Genomic DNA, 19,198 nt, shown 5'->3' on the forward strand with positions numbered 1-19,198 from the left:
ATTATTATTATTTTTATACATACATACATATATACCCTGCTCATCTGGCTGGGTTTCCCCAGCCAGTCTGGGCAGCTTCCAACACAATATTAAAATACAATAATGCATTAAATCTTAAAAGCTTCCCTAAACAGGCCTGCCTTCAGATGTCATCTAAAAGTCTGGTAGTTGTTTTTCTCCTTGACATCTGATGGGAGGGTGTTCCACAGGGCGGGAGCCACTACTGAGAAGGCCCTCCGCCTGGTTCCCTGTAACTTGACTTCTCTCAGTGAGGGAACTGCCAGAAGGCCCTCGGCGCAGGACCTCCGGGTAGAACGATGGGGGTGGAGACGCTCCTTCAGATATTCTTCAGATTCCTGACGTTAGACAAGGAGAATTTAAAACTTCCCAGAAGGTTATCACAAAGCCACGTTGCTTCACCTTGGTCCAATTGCTCTCCAGCAGTAGCCATTTCACAGTCCCTTGTACTCAAATCATTAAAACCATTTCATAACCACCAGCATTTGGCCAAAGGAAAACAGGCACTTTTGTTTCACAGAAAATGAATCGGCGGTGGGGGTGGGGTTCAATTATAACGGCAGCTGGCAATTATACTGGTGGCTTCCTCCATTAAGAAAAAAAAAGCAAGTTAGAAAAATCATCTTAATGAAATGCATTTCCATGCAACGCTTTTTCAGATTTAGTTACTAGGTATGTTTGTACATTGAATATGAAATACCAGTCAGGTTGCCTGCACAGAACCTGAAAATTTGGCAAAAAAAAACCCACAACCCTTTTTTTTTTCTTTAACAGGGGATGGGAAAAGCCTTGGGGCTTCCTGCTGGTTTTCCTTCTTGGCCTTTTAATTCACCTCTTCTCTGCCTGCTGTGAAGCACATTAGAGTCCTGCTCACTACAGCTGGCAGAGACAAAAGAGGAAGGAATAAACAGCAGCAGGTTTAAAAATAACAAAAGAGCCTTCCCCGGGTGGCAACCTGGCAACGCTTAGAAACACCAGTGCACTCCCCAAAGGTGACTGGCTTTTTAAAAATGCACTGCTCAAGAGCCAAGTAAGACAGAGATTGTTTTCCTCTTTGGCACTGTCATTACTTTTGAGCCTTTCTCAACCGTTACTGTACTCCAAAACCCAATGGAGAGGCTGTTTAAAATCGAAGGTGCATTCTTGTGAGTTTATTGCAGGATGCGGGGGAATGGATAACATACAAACAAAAACCGAAGCCCCATACAGCTGTGAAGAAAACCTCAGGTCCACGTTGCGCACTTAGCAAAAGCGTACAAACAGCAGGTGAAGTATTAAGAGCCAGTGTGGTGTAGTGGTTAAGAGCAGTGGACTCGTAATCTGGGGAACCGGGTTCGCTTCCCCGCTCCTCCACATGCAGCTGCTGGGTGACCTTGGGCTAGTCACACTTCTCTGAAGTCTCTCAGCCCCACTCACCTCACAGAGTGTTTGTTTTGGGGGAGGAAGGGAAAGGAGAATGTTAGCCGCTTGGAGACTCATTAGGGTAGTGATAAAGCGGGATATCAAATCCAAACTCCTCTTCTAAATGCATCAACACACATGTGCAACTGGCATACCAGATTACAGTGGTACCTCGGGTTAAGTACTTAATTCGTTCCAGAGGTCCGTTCTTAACCTGAAACTGTTCTTAACCTGAAGCACCACTTTAGCTAATGGGGCCTCCTGCTGCCGCCGCACCACCGAAGCATGATTTCTGTTCTCATCCTGAAGCAAAGTTCTTAACCTGAAGCACTATTTCTGGGTTAGCGGAGTCTGTAACCTGAAGCGTATGTAACCTGAAGTGTATGTAACCTGAGGTACCACTGTATAACAATCATCTGGACAACTGCAGTAGCATTTATACAAGGGTGCTTGCTGAAGAAGGCTTAGAGGTTAGAGTTGCACAAAAAATTATAAAGTGGGAGCTGACCCTTTTAAGCCATTTTTTAGGATCATGGAATTGTAGAGTTGGAAGGGGTCGCAAGAGTCACCTAGTCCAACCCGTGATAGATGGCCACCCAACCTCTGCTTAAAAACCTCCAAGGAAGGAGAGTCCACCACTTCTCGCAGGAGTCTGTTCCACTGTCAAGCAGCTCTTACTGTCAGAAATGTTTTTCCTGCTCTTTTCCTACTCATATTAAGTAGTTTAAACCTGCTGCCTTTTGCTTATGTGGCCTGTACAGTGGTACCTCAGGTTAAGAACTTAATTCGTTCCGGAGGTCTGTTCTTAACCTGAAGCTGTTCTTAACCTCAGGTACCACTTTAGCTAATGGGGCCTCCTGCTGCCGCTGCGCCGCTGCTGTGCGATTTCTGTTCTCACCCTGAAGCAAAGTTCTTAACCCGAGGTAATATTTCTGGGTTTGTGGAGTCTGTAACCTGAAGCGTATGTAACCCGAGGTACCACTGTATTGTGTTTTTTTAAAAATAATTTTTGTATTTGATTTTTTTTAAAGTATAAACATGTAACAAAAAACAATTCCAAATGCAAATATTGATATTACTCTGAATTTCCTTACTCCTCCACCCCCCCATCCTTTCCATGGATGATAATGATAATATTTACAACTGCATATCCAAATTCTTGTCCTTCTAAATTATCCATAGTCTCCATTACTTTACAAGTGTGGTTTTCTTAAGGTTCTTGTCTTCTTGATTTCTGAGCTTCCCAGTTAATTTTGCCATATCGACATCATCTCTTATGCGGTCTGTATTGACCCATTGTTGATCCTAGCGTTAGTGGTGAAGCCTGCAGGAGAGAGATGTAATAATGAGATGGAAATAATAATAAAATATTAATAATGATAATAAGTTGCTGTTATTCTTTCCTATACCACCTTCCCGACCCACAGCCCATACATGAACAACTAAATGCACGCGCGCACACTAACTGGGCATTCAATAATGGCGAGGACGCTCCTTGCTCCCTTATGTATGTATAATTTGGTTTGGGGGGGGCGCCTCTTTGCAACAAAGCGCAGCCCCTGTGTTTGGCGATGCTGGGGGGAGAAGTGGGAGTTCTGGAAAACCAGGGACATCTGTCAACTCAACCGCAGATTAGACCTCGTTGAAATACAGGCATGGGACGCGGGTAGGGAGGGTCGCAGACTCTCCCGTTTCATTCGCTTCGTCCTGTTGCGCACAGCGCGCGCCTCTGTCTCTCTCCAGTCTCCATCCCGCGCTCTCCAACGAGGCCGCTTTCCTTCTGCCTCCCGCGTAGAGAGAAGGGAAAACGAAGCACCCTTTTCCCCTCTCCTTCCCTTCGCGCTGGCCCGGCTCCCAGCTGCCCCCAAGCCGCCTCTTGATGTCCCCGGAGAGGGAGGCGCGGAGCAAGCGCGCAGGGACGCCGCGGATGCGGATGCTGCTCCCGCTACTGTTCCGCCTGTGGCTGCAGCCGTGCGCCGCCGACTACTGCAGCTGGAAGGGCAGGTAAGCCGCGGGCGGAGAGGGCGAAGCAAAGCGACGCGGAATTTACGCGCCAGAGGAAAATTGATATTATTATTATTATTAATTCAATTTCTATATCCGAAGATCCCAGGACAGTACAAAACGTCTGCCCGAGGAAATGGATATTATTATTATTATTATCATTATTATTATTATTATTATTAACTTAATTTCTGTATCCGAAGATCCCAGGGCAGTGCACAACATCCGCCCCAGAAATTGGATATTATTATTATTATTATTATTAATTCAATTTCTATATCCGAAGATCCCAGGGCAGTGCACAACATCCGCCCCAGAAATTGGATATTATTATTATTATTATTATTAATTCAATTTCTATATCCGAAGATCCCAGGGCAGTGCACAACATCCGCCCCAGAAAATGGATATTATTATTATTATTATTATTATTATTAATTCAATTTCTATATCCGAAGATCCCAGGGCAGTGCACAACATCCGCCCCAGAAATTGGATATTATTATTATTATTATTATTATTATTATTATTAATTCAATTTCTATATCCGAAGATCCCAGGGGAGTGCACAACATTAACAGCATAATTCACATAGCATAATAGCGTAATTTTAAATACCTGGCAGATTTAAGCACATTGTCCTGGCAAACAGTCTGATAGGTTTAAGTCCCATTGAGTTCAAGGGAAGCAATTTCAACTTCGCTCTCCCACTGAACTCAAAGGGATTTTAAGGCTGGGGCAATGTACACTCCTCCAACTGCATAAAATATTGTTCTCCTGAATGCAATGAGGCTTATTTCTGAATGTATAGAATCACGCTACACAAGGCTCCGCACCACCTCCCCATCAAGCTTTAACTTTCTGCAGTTCTTAAATATGGACTGCTTGTTCTGAAATGATCCCTGTATAATTACATTTTTACTTATTTAAAAAAGCTAAAACTTGTTTGTCTCGACAACGTACAGAATGCGTCAATTGGCTACCTAAAAGCAGCCATGTTCTGCTCTGTAATCTGAAGCATATAGGTGCTGAAAGCTGAACTGGCATCCGTAAATCACATTGTTAGATTTGATATTTGACTGAGTAGAAGATTTCCCCTTTAGCCTCTGGCCTGCTCTGGCTCAAAGACTGACTTCCTAAATATCTGTCCCAAAATTGCTATTAGTGAATGTGACTCCAGTCCAGAGATAAATTCATATGAGCTGAAACATACACACCACTCAGAAGGCCAAAATGGTTAGTTTTATATGTATGAATTTTTGTGTGTGGTTTTTTTTTATATTAAGAATAAGATGAAACAACACATAAAAACAACAAAATAATGTGTATTGGTAACTAGGTGCAAAGCAAAATGCAGGTTCTGTGTATAAGGCAGAAAATAGTAGCAGCATTCAATCAGAACCTTAGAATGGTAGGCTTGGAAGGGATCCTGATAACAATCTCTTCCAACCCACTGAAATGGAGGAATATGCAGCTATCCCACATGCGAATTGAACCTGTGACCTTGGTGTTATCAGCACCATGCTCTAACCAACAGAGCTACCCAGAGTTAAGTTAATAACCAAGCCAAAAATATGTATCAGTTACAGGGAGGGGGGATGAGGTTCCTTTAGGTAATAGTTGGATGCCGGTGGTGCTGTGGTCTAAACCACTGAGCCTCTTGGGCTTGCCGATCAGAAAGTCGGCGGTTCAAATCCCTGCGATGGAGTGAGCTCCCATTGCTCTGTCCCAGCTCCTGCCAACCTAGCAGTTCGAAAGCACACCAGTGCAAGTAGATAAATAGGTACCACTGTGGCGGGAAGGTAAATGGCATTTCCGTGCGCTCTGGTTTCCATCACGGTGTCCTGTTGCGCCAGAAGCAATTTAGTCATGCTGGCCACATGACCAGGAAAGCTGTCTGTGGACAAACGCTGGCTCCCTTGGCCTGAAAGCGAAATGAGAGCCGCAACCCCATAGTCACCCTTGACTGGACTTAATCGTCCAGGGGTCCTTTACCTTTACCTTTAGGTAACAGTTGATAACAGAAATATATCTGAAGCAAAATCAGCATCAAAGGGATCCTTTTGTTGTTGTTGTTGTTGCTCCACGCATCATTCTAAAGCGTTGTGTAAGTTTATCAGTCAGAGCAAAGTACCATGTCCATCTCAACAGTGGGGTTAGCTCTGATGAAGGCTCTCTTCTCCTCAATGGGTGGTTTCCTCTGCCAGCGTTGAGGAAATTCATTCAGTGCCACACTTGAGAGATCTGGCCCGATGCCCCAATCTTGAGAGGGATGGTTTATTGGCTAGTTTGGGGTTTTATTTTGTGTTTTTATATTGTGGTGTTATATTGTGAACCACACTGAGACCTGCAGGTATAGGGGTGGTATACAAATAATAATAATAATAATAATAATAATAATAATAATAATAATAATAATTGTATACCAAATAACAACAACAACAACAATAGTAATATGGGACGCGGGTGGTGCTGTGGGTTAAAACAAAGAGCCTAGGACTTATTATCGGAAGGTCGGTGGTTCGAATCCCCGCGACGGGGTGAGCTCTCATTGCTCGGTCCCTGCTCCTGCCAACCTAGCAGTTTGAAAGCACGTCAAAGTGCAAGTAGATAAATAGGTACTGCTCTGGCGGGAAGGTAAATGGCGTTTCTGTGTGCTGCTCTGGTTCGCCAGAAGCGGCTTAGTCATGCTGGCCACATGACCCAGAAGCTGTACGCCGGCTCCCTCGGCCAATAAAACGAGATGAGCATTGCAACCCTAGAGTCCATCACGACTGGACCTAATGGTCAGGGGTCCCTTTACCTTTTAAGACCCCCATAATAGAGAAACAAGAATTCCCATCCCTTCTGAACTGCTGTTTGTTTCAGCCTTCCCCAATGGTCAGGGGTCCCTTTACCTTTACCTTTTAATAATAGTAATAATAATAATTCCATCCGGACAAAAACACTCATGGAGGAGGTGAAGCAGAGCTGGGAAGGGGTGTGTCCTATGTCAAGGGGTTTGGTTATAGAAGGAGGTGTGGCCTGGATAGAGTCCCAAGGGCCAGACAGAGAGATTTGGTTGTCATAGTTGTCCATCCCTCTGTTTTCCAGCGGCTTGAGCTGGGAGCCCCGCTCCCGTGCGGTGGAGCAGGTCCACCTGCGCTGTACCGAGGGCTTCCTGGAATGGATGTACCCGACCCGAGCCCTCCGCGTAATCTTGGAGCCCAACCTGTCCAGCGCTCAGCACACCGCCGTCTGCATCAAGCCGTCCAACACTTTCCAAGGTGCCAACATCTACGTGGAGAGGGACGGGCAGCTCCACCTGCTGCTGAGTGACGCTGAGGAGCCCCGCCTGCACCAAGTCTCCTGCTTCAGCACCCGCACGCCCCAGAGGGTGGCGCTTTTCCTGCAAGCCAGTCCTCAGAGGGACATCAGCCGCAGGACAGCCAGCTTCCAGTATGAGTTGCTGAGCAACAAGACTGTCACAGGCCCAGACTTCCAGAAAATGGCGCTCGTGGAAGGTAAACGATTACGTGTGGGTCTCATTTCCCCCAGTTTGGTGTTCGAACCTCATGTGGGGACGGGGATCTTCAAGTTCACATGAAATAACCCCATCCTACCCCAAAAGCTGCTCATAAAACAATTAGATCAATAAAATATCAAACATATATATATATAAGAAAAAGCAAGCTATTCACATCAGCAGCTGCAACCAGGTCAAAAGATAAAATGAAAGCAAAGCCAGCCAATCAATCAGCTATACCAGAAGCCCTGAAGAGCAAAATAAAACTTTTACCCATTTTTCTGCTATTATTATTATTATTTATTAATTAGTATATATTTATACTTTGCCTTTTCCCCTAAAGGCAGCTTACAGATAAAAACATAGGGAAATATAGGGAAAACAAACATTAAAAAATAGCTAAACATTGGTAGTATTAAAGCTCTGTACCTTGGTTTTTGAACAAGTTAGTTCTCGAACGTTTTGGCTCCCGAATGGACTGTTCTGAAGTGACTGTTTCCGTTTGTGAACTATTTTTGGAAACCAAACACCTGATGAGGCTTCTGCAGCTTCCGAACATTTTGGAAGCCAAACGGCCTTCCGGAATGGATTCCATTTGACTTCCAAGGTACAACTGTACATATATATAATCTGTTTAAAACATACAAATAATTACAATCCACCAAGAAGGCCCCCTCTTGCATCCCCACCAGTTAAACTATAAAAGAATTAAAATAATATAAGAAGAAACATGTTGAATGCTATGAGCACACATTCCTAGTGAACCATCCAAGATATCTAATTCCAGAGAGTGCTTGTCTTAAAAAGATCTCGCAGCTCATTTATTTGTCAAATGTCCCTATTATCACTGGAGAAATATTGGAGGGTAAGAAGCTGACCTCTACAGGCCTGAGCAGTCGACAGAAATTACCGGTATGTACTGCTTTGGAAACAGATGCTCCTGAGCGGATTATCACAAGACCCCTCAGGGTCAGAGGTGAGGAACCTGTGACTCTTCATATGTTGTTGGGCTGCAGGCAGCAGGGCCAAGAGCTGGGGTGAACGGAGCTCTGGTCCATCAACGTCTGCAGGACCCCAGATTCCACTCCCCCACCCCATGTTACAGAAAATCATACAAATGCTCTCAGATGCTCAGAATGAAGGCAAAACCTGATCCAGATGCCAATGAGGTCGTTGTACCAGGCTCACCGTTTGGGACTCGTTTAAGAGCCCTCTAGCAACCCTCCTTATTGACTTTGCATTTTCCTTCCCCAGCTATGTGCCGCCCCTGTGACAACATGGAACTTCTCATGGCTATTTGCAGCAGTGATTTTGGTAAGTGAGCTTGGCAGGAGAACATCGTGTTTTGGAGAGGTGCAAACAGTGCAGTCCTGTGCATATTTAGAGTCAGAAGTAAATCCCACTGTGTCCCATCAGGTAAGTGCGCAGGTAGGACTGCAGCCTGAATGAAAGGCCTCTTGCTGATCAGCTGTTAAGTTGGAGCATAGCCTAGTGCCTCTGAGCACTGAGTATCCTAACTGGTGAGGAACTGCCTAGCAACAGCATCTCAGTCTTGTCTGAACTGAACTTTGTTTTCCTGGCCCTCATCCAGTCCATTATTGCAACAACGCAATAATGACTTCTTGGGGGAACACTGCTTAGCTCCATGGGTTCTCTAGTATGGGGTCCCATGAGGGTTGGTCCATGTTCTTTAACATCTGTATGAAACTGCTGAGCAGGATCATAGAGAGTTTTGGAGTGTGTGGTCGTCCACAAGTAGGAAGGGAAGGGAATGACTGCAATGCAGTCTCCTCAATCCCAAACACAAAGTTGCTCCAGAAGGATATCATGGTCTATGGTATTGAAATATTGAAAGTGTTGAGAAATCGAGGAAGATCAACAGAGTCACACTCCCCTAGTCTCACTCTCTCTCTCTCTCTTCTCAAAGAATGGTTCCATTTTTGAATATTTTGGTTCCTGGAAGCCAAAAACCTGGAAGTAAATGCTCTGGTTTTCCTTGGAATGTGAATGTCCGACGCTGCTTCTGCTTGAGTTCAAGAAGCTTTTGCAATCAATCGGAAGCCGCGCATCGGTTGTCGAACGTTTTGGAAGTCGAACAGTCTTCCAGAATGGATTACTGTACGTTCGACAACTGAGGTTTGATTGTCGAAAATTTGTCTCCTGCAGGACTAACTAGTTCTGGCAGGATCTGGTATGAACCACTGAGTAGAGCCCTACAATGGTTCCACGCTGCTAATGGTCTTTAAGGTTCACATCACTGAAACGTCAAGCAATGATTTTCATGAACAAATGGGTCGTCACAGATAGAACTTTTGTGCCACTCCAATCATGCCTAGTGGTGGCCATTCTGTCTTCTGTAACCACTTTCCTGGGAGTAAGATCCAGTGAACTTATATTGTGCTGCAAGTCGTATGAAGTGGCTCATTGTGTAAAAGTCTACTCAAAGCCAATTCACATCACTATTTGGGGAGGGTTGGGGGGTGGGCATCTTTTTGAACCATGGCGACTTTTATTTTTGTCGCCATCCCAGACCGATTGCGAACTTCAGAATGATCCGTCACATACATCTGGCTCCACTGTATTCGTGGTGATGTTCTACGTTGAAATCTGGGTCCTCAGGATAGCATTTAGACGGCCACTGCCTTGAGTGCGCCCTGAATTCTGCCTGACAAAACACCCCTCCTCATTAAATATCTATATTTTTAAGGCCTGTGGGTGAATAAATCGTCCCTAATTTGGTCACAAGCCCATTTCCACACCTATAGCTCTCAGACAACAATTTCTACTTGTGATCGAAAATAAGGCACCCCAAACCAACTAATCAATTATGGAATTTGTCTGCAAAGGAAAGCAGCATTTGAAATCTTCCCCTTTTGGGGGATAATTATCTCACTCATGTCATGGGCACAAAGAACTTACTTAGGAAGATTTCGAGAACTTCCTTAGTTAATCCAATTTCCTGGAGCCACTAGCCTTTTAGCATAACAGATGTCCCCCTGTTCTGTTCCCCTTCTCTCCCCCCCCACCTCCCGCACTCAGCTTCAGTCAAGTCTATTGACAAACTATAATGCTCTTGTTCCTCCTGTTCCAAGTTGCTCCTGAGGTCTGAGGGCCTCCGCTCTTATGAACCATAAAGCTAAGTGTGCTTTGGGGGTCAATTGCACTTTCACGACCAGTTATTTGATCTAATCCACACACACACACACACACACACACACACACAAACCTGGTGGTGGCAACTGCTAAACTCAGGACAAGGAAGTGAAGCCATAAATAGTGTCAGTTCAAAGGGCTCTTTCGTCTGCTCTGTGGCTGCTTTAAGTCTAAATGCCCCCCACCATGTGGCCTTCAGCACAACATCTGTCCGTGTGTGTGTGTGTGTGTGTGTGTGTGTGTGTGTGTTTTGCAGGCCCAGCAAGGAGGAACTTCCTCACTTGAGACCCCGGTAACCAGTGCTGGATTTACGCAAAAGCTAAACAAGCTATAGCTTAGGGTCACACTCTCTTGGGGATCCAAAAAATATTAAAGGGGGGGGGGACTGGATGTACATTTTCAAAATATAAGATAAAAAAACAAATAAAATAAAACCTACATACAGCAACAGTGTTTTGTGTTGTGTAGGCTCCTATGATGTAAGTAATGGGCCCCACAAGCTAGCCTGCTCCCTAAAACATCACTGGTTTGCTCATTTCTATATATAGGATGCCTACATTCTGCATGGACCGGTTGCATGGCAACATGTGCCAATGGCTTTAGATAGCTATTAGGTCCATAAATTACCATATAGCGTATATTCAACACAAAAAACAGCGACAATTTGTTGTTGACAAAGGACAGCTGGACATATGAAGGGCCCCATTACCTTCAGTAGCGTAGGGCCTCATCAGACCTAAATCCGGCCCTGCCGGTAACTTAATCAACTGAAAAACAGTGGGGCTCATTGCTTTAGCTGAGCAAGAGAAGGAGGGAAATGATCTACCGGCTTAAGCAGAGTAGTAGACGTTGGGCACATCCGCACATGACATTTAAAGCACCGTGATACCACTTTAGAAACGTCACAGTTTCCCCCAAAGAATCATGGAAAGCATCAGGAGACCCCTATCACCCTCACTGAGCTACAATTCACAGAGTTTTCTGGAAAGAGGGACTCACTGTTAAGCCACTCTAAGGACGGTAGCTCTGTGAGGGGAAAGGGGGTCCACTGAAAACTCTCAGTAACCTTAACAAACTACACACCCCATAGTTATTTGGGGGAAGCCAAACCATTACTGTATAAAGTGAAAGGTAAAAAAAGGTAAAGGACCCCTGGATGGCTAAGTGATTTCAGCTGATGGGCATGGTTTGGGGGAAATGGAATCATGGGCCAAATTAGACCCACTGGTGGGGCAAGTTTGACCCACAGGCTCAGATGGAATCTTCACCCCTAGAGTTACACCTGTCTTCCACGTTGTTGGTTTTCAGGTGTCAACTAAGAAACAGTTTTCTTTGCCCAGGCTTGATAATGCAATATTTAATTCTTAGCAGCATTACATGAGTCAGCGTTTCGACGATTTGTTGTTTTAAAATGCTCTCACCTGTTTTTAAAATTATGTTTGTTTCGGATTGCCCTGTGCCCATTTGGAGGAAGGGTGATTCATAGTTCCCTTATAAATAAACACACAAAATTTACACCTAGTGGTGAGAGGGTCGATCCACAACGTCACCCACGATGCGGAGAACCACATGTCCCAGGTGGAAGTCGGTGCGCGGCGGGTCTACAGGCAGAAAAACCAGATCTTTCAGCAAGATAAAGTGAGCGGCGAATGGCGAGGACCCGTCAAGACCTTGCTGCAGTGTAAGGTGAAGAAAGGAACCGGCGATTTCCTCTTCACAGGCAATGAGCACTTTGGGGAAGCTTGGCTGGGCTGTGCCCCGCGATTTAAAGACTTTGGTGCCGTCTATCAAAAAGCTATTGAGAGGGGGGCAAATCCCTGCGAGTTTCCATTTGACTAAGGAGTCGCCATGCCTGTCGTGATGATCCAAAGGACCATTTTCAGGACAGCTTTGTGTATAAGGGAGAAGCATGGCACTCGTGTTGTTTGGCAGAGGTGGAGCGTCAAAAGAGAAGTGTGCGTTTTTTTTTTAAGGGAAAGGGAGCTGGAGAATAGCAACAGGTTAGCTAACAAGTCTCTTCTCTGCAATGGACTCGTCGTGCAGTCGTGGGCAAGTTAAGTCAACCCAGTTCCTGACTGGGAAAAGGGGGAAGTTGTAGTGGCCTACCTCACAGGGTTGTTGTGAGGGCAAACAATAAAGAATATAAAGCACTTTGCTAATAAAAAAAAAGAACAGAGGAAGGATGAGTCGGAATTGTATTGTCTCCAATATCAGATGTGTTCTGAACTCCACTGTGGCGATCACACAGGGTCCTCGGATGTTTAACGGTCTATTGATACCTGTGCCACCACTGTGATCACTTCCCCGCTGCCACCAACCAGTTACTCTCTGGTAAAACACTGAGTCCAGTCAGTTGTTAAAAGTGAACCAAAAAAGAGAGTTTATTTTACAAACATTAACAAGTTTATGGTTTCTCAGACAAAATTCCTGTCAGTATCTTAACTTTAGTTTCTTTACTGGCCTATACCTTCCTAATACCTTCTGACTGATTATCTCAACTGTTTGACTGACTCCTCTTAACAAATTCTCTCCCTCTCTCACACCAGACTAGCCCAGCCCACAGACTTATCTTCTCTGTCTCTTCTAACTCCAGACTGTCTTCTCAACCACCCTAACTCTAACTCCCCCCCAAACCCTCTGTGCTTAAACCTTATACACAGTTAACTCTGCCCATTGGGTTCCCATTATTTTTTTGTTGTTGTTTAGTCATCTAGTTGTGTCCAACTCTTCGTGACCCCATGGACCAGAGTACGCCAGGCACTCGTCTTCCACTGCCTCCCGCAGTTTGGTCAGACTCATGTTTGTAGCTTCGAGAACACTGTCCAACCATCTCATCCTCTGTCGTCCCCTTCTCCTTGGGCCCTCCACCTTTCCCAACATCAGGGTCTTTTCCAGGGAGTCTTCTCTTCTCATGAGGTGGCCAAAGTATTGGAGCCTCAGCTTCAGGATCTGTCCTTCCCAGTGAGCACTCAGGGCTGATTTCCTTAGGAATGGAGAGGTTTGATCTGCTTGCAGTCCATAGGACTCTCAAGAGTCTCCTCCAGCACCATAATTCAATGGTTACAATCCTATTGGTTACAATTAATTAACCCTTTCCTTATGAACCCAGTATGATGTCACACACCTAGGAGGGCAAACGTCACATCCACTAACCAGCTACAGAGGCTTTGTTTAGCCCGGCAGAGTAGCCAACTTGGCACACCGCCACGGGGACTGAGACAAGGAGATGTTGGTACTATCTGAGAAAAGTTCCATGTTCCACTGCCACACCTGTGTCCAGTGTGGTGCAAGGAACCTCAGGGATGTAGTCCATACTCTAGAATGGCCTTGGGATTGTCTACACCCCATCAGGCATTCTCTTCAGAGGTTTTTGGCCAGACATAGTAATGTGCCTTGCCTGGCTTGCTGGGGAGATCAAGGTGGGTTGTCAGGAGCTCAGCCTACACTCAAGTAGGACCCTGGCAGAGACACATGCCCGAGTGCCATGTTCTCTCCCTCCTGGTCTTTCGTTTGGGAGCTTCAAAAGCTTTCTTCTACCCGAACATCACAGCGACCGATGCCAACCGACAACGGCACACTGAGGGATCCGCAGAGTTTGCGCATCATGCGTGACAGACCTCAGCAACTCTGCATTTTGGCTAATCGACTTTATTTACATATAAACACACACGGAGCACTGCAACATGGCTCCCTCTCTCTCTAGCATCAGACAGCAAAGAGAAAAAGAACAAAGGACAATAGTCCCACTTCACGGAACACAGTAACACAAACATCTTGTCTCCGTCACTTCCCACTCTGTGGAGTCAAAACATATACCGTCATGTGAAAAATAAAAATCCCATGACTGCAATCATAGAGCAGGAATTCTAACAGGTTTACAGGTTATCAAAGGTGCAGGAGTCGCTCATATCTGCTGTCTGCACAGGCCTGCTCTTTTTGACAGAGGCTGCGCCTCTTTTAGTCCAGGCAGTGGTTGCAGGCTGCAAAGGTACTCACTCTCCCCCCCCCCCGACACACTATCATGAAGTCCAAGTGAGAGAAAACTCTTTAATGAGCTTTTGAGTGACTGGGACCACCCCTATAAACGGCAGGCTGTGTGAATAGAAGTCCGTGCAGCTTATTCTGCTCTGCTCCTGTGAAAGGAGTCTCACTTAAGCTGCGCTGAAACGAGACCCTTCCATTTAAAGCTACTCTTTTGTTAGGGAAAAAAAAAAAGTACAGCAGTCAGCATATTGTAAAACACCATTTGACATTTTCCTTCTGAAGAGATGCGGTCATTTCTTAATTTCGCTGAACCCACTGTCGCTATTTAAAAGTAGATCTGTCCAGCCCAACATCTAACTCATGCAAGTTGATTTTCATCTCCATCCTATTTATTTCCTTATTTCATCTGTAGCCACCAGAGCCAACTCCTAGGGATCAAGGTCTCTTTGTGTCTGCCCCCCCCCATGAAATATTTGAAGGGGCCAGGCCACCCCCACATCCAAAGTTGATGGGCATTGCAATTCAAATGATGTGTGTGTGCCACATCATGTGATCAATTTTATGCAGGTGGGGCTTACTGGCCCCCCAATGTTTTATTCAGGTTGGCACCCCTGTTTGTAGCCTACCTTTTCTCCAAGCTCAAGGTGCTGTATTTGGTTCTCCCCCTCCTTATTTAATGCCCACATCAACACTGTGAGGTAAGTTGCACTAAGATGCAGTAGCTGGCCCAAAGTCACAAAGTTTAGGGAAGTTTTTAATGTGTGATGTTTTATTCTGTTTTTAATCTGTTGGCAGCCTCCCAGAGTGGCTGGAGAAACCCAGCCAGATGGGCGGGGTATAAATTATTATTATTATTATTATTATTATTATTATTATTATTCACCATCATCATCACCACCACCACCCAAGTGTGGATTTGAACTCTGGTCTCCCGAGTCCTAGTCTGACATTAGCCCCTAGACCACACTGGCTTTCTATGCTATTGCGATAGCGGCAAAATACATTCCAAGGTATGAACTCCAGGTTATACTTGGCCGTTACAGATATCTTTTACACATATGCACTATGCATACTCTTGCTAGCTAAAAGTTATTATTATTATTATTTATTGAGTACTACCCAATCCCCGGAGGTCTCAGGGCAGTTCACAGAAAAGATCACAACATATATAATCAGAATAAAAACAGCAACCCAATAAAGAAAAAACCCAGAAAAGAGCCACATTTTAAAAGGGTATAGGATGTCAATCAGGTCAACCAAAGGCCTGGTTAAAAAGGAATGTTTTTGCCAGGCGCCTAAAGGTGTATAATGAAGGCGCCAGGCGAACTTCCCTGGGGAGAGCATTCCACAGATGGGGAGCCACTGCAGAGAAGGCCCCGTTCTCGTGTTGCCACCCTCCAAACAACTTGAGGAGGCGGCACACAAAGAAGGGCCTCAGAAGGTGATCTTAGGGTCCGGGTAGGTTCATATGGAAAGAGGTGGTCCTTCAGGTATTGTGGTCCTGAGCTGCTTAAGGCTTCATAGGTCAAAACCAGCACTTTGATTTGGGCCCAGAAACTAATTGGTAGCCAGTGCAGTTGGACCAGGATTGGTGTAATATACTCAAACCGTCTTGCTCCAGTGAGCAACCTGACCGCTAAATTCAAAAAGATATAACATCAGCTTAATGCTGCTGTGCATTAAGCAAATGGGGTATGTGGAAACACAACCTTGCAATGTGATGAGGAATGTACCCACCCCCAATATTTATTGGACTATAACTTACATCACGCTCACTGGAAGGACAGATCGTGAAGCTGAGGCTCCAATACTTTGGCCACCTCATGAGAAGAGAAGACTCCCTGGAAAAGACTCTGATGTTGGGAAAGATGGAGGGCACAAGGAGAAGGGGACGACAGAGGACGAGATGGTTGGACAGTGTTCTCGAAGCTACAAACATGAGTCTGACCAAACTGCGGGAGGCAGTGGAAGACAGGAGTGCCTGGCGTGCTCTGGTCCAGGGGGTCACGAAGAGTCGGACACGACTAAACGACTAAACAACAACAACAAAACTTACATCACTCCTGACCTAACATCTGGCAAGTCACAGGTTTCCCAACTCTGACCAAACATGCAAGATGTGGGACTTACAAGTGCTAGATCCAACCAATAACGTTTTGCCCAAATTGGTGTTTTTTGGGGGGGGTGTTTTTTTAAAGGCCAGTGGGGTGCTTTATCCATTTTCAGCATGGGCCAACTGTGTTGTTTTTTAACTTGAAAGGCTAAAAATAACATCCCGAGTGCTGCTTATAGCTGAGCGCCATACGCTGGCATAGAATTGAGCTATAGATAAATAAAAGAATCAGAAAATACACAATGCACCTCGCATATCAAAGTAAAGACTCAAGAAAGTGGCTGCATGCGACATCAGTGGCTATTCATGGCATCCTGAAGGGATGCAGGTGACGCTGTGATCTAAATCACTGAGCCTCTTGGGCTTGCTGATCAGAAGGTCAGCGGTTCGAATCCCAGAAACGGGGTGAGCTCCTGTTGCTCTGTCCCAGCTCCTGCCAACCTAGCAGTTCGAAAGCACAGTGCCAGTAGATAAATACATACCGCTGCAGCGGAAGGTAAGCGGTTTTTCCATGCGCTCTGGTTTCTGTCACGGTGTCCCGTTGGGCCAGAAGCAGTTTAGTTATGCTGGTCACATGACCCAGAAAGCTGTCTGTGGGCAAACGCCGGTTCCCTGGGCCTGAAAAGCGAGCCAAGCGCCACAACCCCATAGTCGCCTTTGGACTTAACCATCCGGGGGTCCTTTACCTTTTTTTCACCATGGCATCCCTAAATGCTTCATACAAGAGTCTACCTACGGGAATGCCTCTCCTGGTATGCCCCATGGAGCACCTTAAGGTCCACAAATGGCCACACTTTGGAGGTCCCAAGTCGAAAGGAGGTTAGATTGGTCTCAACTAGGGCCAGGGCCTTTTCAGTACTGGCCCCGACTTGGTAGAACGCTCTATCACAAGAGACTAGGGCCCTGCGGGACTTGACAACTTTCTGCAGGGCCTGCAAGATGCAGCTGTTCCACCTGGCCTTTGGTTTGGACTCAGTCTGAGTCTTATGTTTCCCTCCCCTTATGGTTTTGAACTATGGGCTACTATTAAAATGAGGCTGCTTTTCAAACTGGATTTTAACCCATATTTTAAATTGGTTTTCCCCCCCTCCCCTATTATGTTTTTATTGTGATTTTACCAGTGTTAGCCGCCCTGAGCCCGGCTCTGGCGAGGGAGGGCAGGGTATAAATAAAAAATTATTATTATTATTATTATTATTATTATTATTATTATTATTATTATTATTATTATTATCTTCCTACCCCTTGTGTGGAGGCTAGATCAGCGCCACATCTCATCTGCATAAAATAAAGTAGTGGCCGCCCCTCCTTGCTGTACGCACGAGATGGAGACCCATGTTTACCACACAGTGGTAAAATCCACATCGCCATCTACCACTGACAGACCCACGAGGAGGATACCAAGAGAGAAAGACAGGCAACAGTGCCCCTGAGTGCTTAGCTCCAGCCCAGATTGTCCTCCTTCCCACAATCTCGTCTCCCATGACGATGTGGAGCATCTTGACACCAAAACAGAAGTTCGTTTTCATTGTGGTCTTGCAATTTATTTTAATTGGTGCTTGTACAGGAGGATCTGTATGCCAGAAGACGGGATATAAATACAGTGGACGCTCGGGTTGCGAACGTGATCCATGCAAGATGCACCTGCAGTGTTCGCAACCCGCGTCTGCGCACGTGCAGGTTGCGATTTAGCGCTCCTGCGCATGTATGACCGCCAAAACCCGGAAGTGACCCGCTCCGGTACGTCCGGCTTTTGGCAGTCTGCAACCCCAAAAATGCAACCGGAAGCAGCTGTAACCCAAGGTATGACTGTAATTGCAATATACAAGAAGCCTGTGGGCTGGACTGACTATGAAACCTGAATTCCAACTGGAAGGGATGGAGGTCGGGCCTGGGAAGGGAGTTCGGCCGATGCCCACCCCCCTCAAATTTGCCTGTTGTTGTTGTTTAGTCGTTTAGTCGTGTCCGACTCTCCGTGACCCCATGGACCAGAGCACGCCAGGCACTTCTGTCTTCCACTGCCTCCCGCAGTTTGGTCAAACTCATGCTGGTAGCTTCGAGAACACTATCCAACCATCTCGTCCTCTGTCGTCCCCTTCTCCTTGTTCCGTCCATCTTTCCCAGCATCAAGGTCTTTTCCAGGGAGTCTTCTCTTCTTATGAGGTGGCCAAAGTATTGGAGCCTCAGCTTCACGACCTGTCCTTCCAGTGAGCACTCAGGGCTGATTTCCTTCAGAATGGAGAAGTTTGATCTTCTTGCAGTCCATGGGACTCTCAAGAGTCGCCTCCAGCATCAATTCTTTGGCATTCAGCCTTCTTTATGGTCCAGCTTTCACTTCCATACATCACTACTGGGAAAACCATAGCTTTTACTCATATTCTGCTCAAAACTGCCTTTTGCCACGTAAGGAAGGCCTACCCACCAACCTCCCTTCCAACGGGTTGAGATCTGAATTCAAAACACATGAATGTGCCACACTATCTCATCTAGTTAAGTAGTTCTCAATAGTCATTGACTTTCCTTGGTGAACTTAAGGATCCACATTAACCACCTGACCGCAGCCTTTGTCAAACATGTTGGGTGCAACAAACCCCAAAGACAACATCTGTTGGTAAAAGACAATGCCAAGCTTTCAGGATTATCAGAGCTCTTCTGCATAGTTTTTGGGGCTGCCAAGTATATATTAATGTTTGTTGATTAATTAAGAGACTACAAGAAATGCTGCTTGTTATTCTGGCAGATTTTTGTGTGTGTAGAAAAATATTTCATGCAACTGCTTAGGGACAGCAAGCGTTGCCTTAAAAAGAGGCACACCATCTGTGCAAGAGGAAAATTGACTAGAAACAAAAAGTGCTTCTTCTTTTAGAAAAAGCTTTTTTCCTTTCTTCAAAATTTCCTGAACTGGAGTGAGGTCTTAATAGTTTCCCCTTATGTATCTGCACACACATGGAAATAAAAATAGCAAACAAACACACAAGGATTCTCTTGTAAATTAAGTGATCTAAGAATTTTAGATCCAC

General features: G+C 45.5%; 1 protein-coding gene across 1 annotated transcript; it reads left to right on the forward strand.

Moving 5' to 3' along the window:
* The first annotated feature begins 2,303 nt into the window (after window positions 1-2,303).
* LOC309334978 (meteorin-like protein) lies at window positions 2,304-12,705 on the forward strand. Its single transcript, XM_081849817.1, is given in 5 exon segments — window positions 2,304-3,257; window positions 3,259-3,423; window positions 6,517-6,926; window positions 8,183-8,242; window positions 11,604-12,705. Coding segments are annotated over 5 exon segments (1,344 nt in total). The 5' UTR covers window positions 2,304-2,865; the 3' UTR covers window positions 11,921-12,705.
* The last annotated feature ends 6,493 nt before the right edge of the window (window positions 12,706-19,198 follow it).

The sequence above is a fragment of the Podarcis erhardii genome (genome assembly GCF_964252035.2).
Source record: "Podarcis erhardii genome assembly, chromosome: 2".
Taxonomy (NCBI): domain Eukaryota; kingdom Metazoa; phylum Chordata; class Lepidosauria; order Squamata; family Lacertidae; genus Podarcis; species Podarcis erhardii.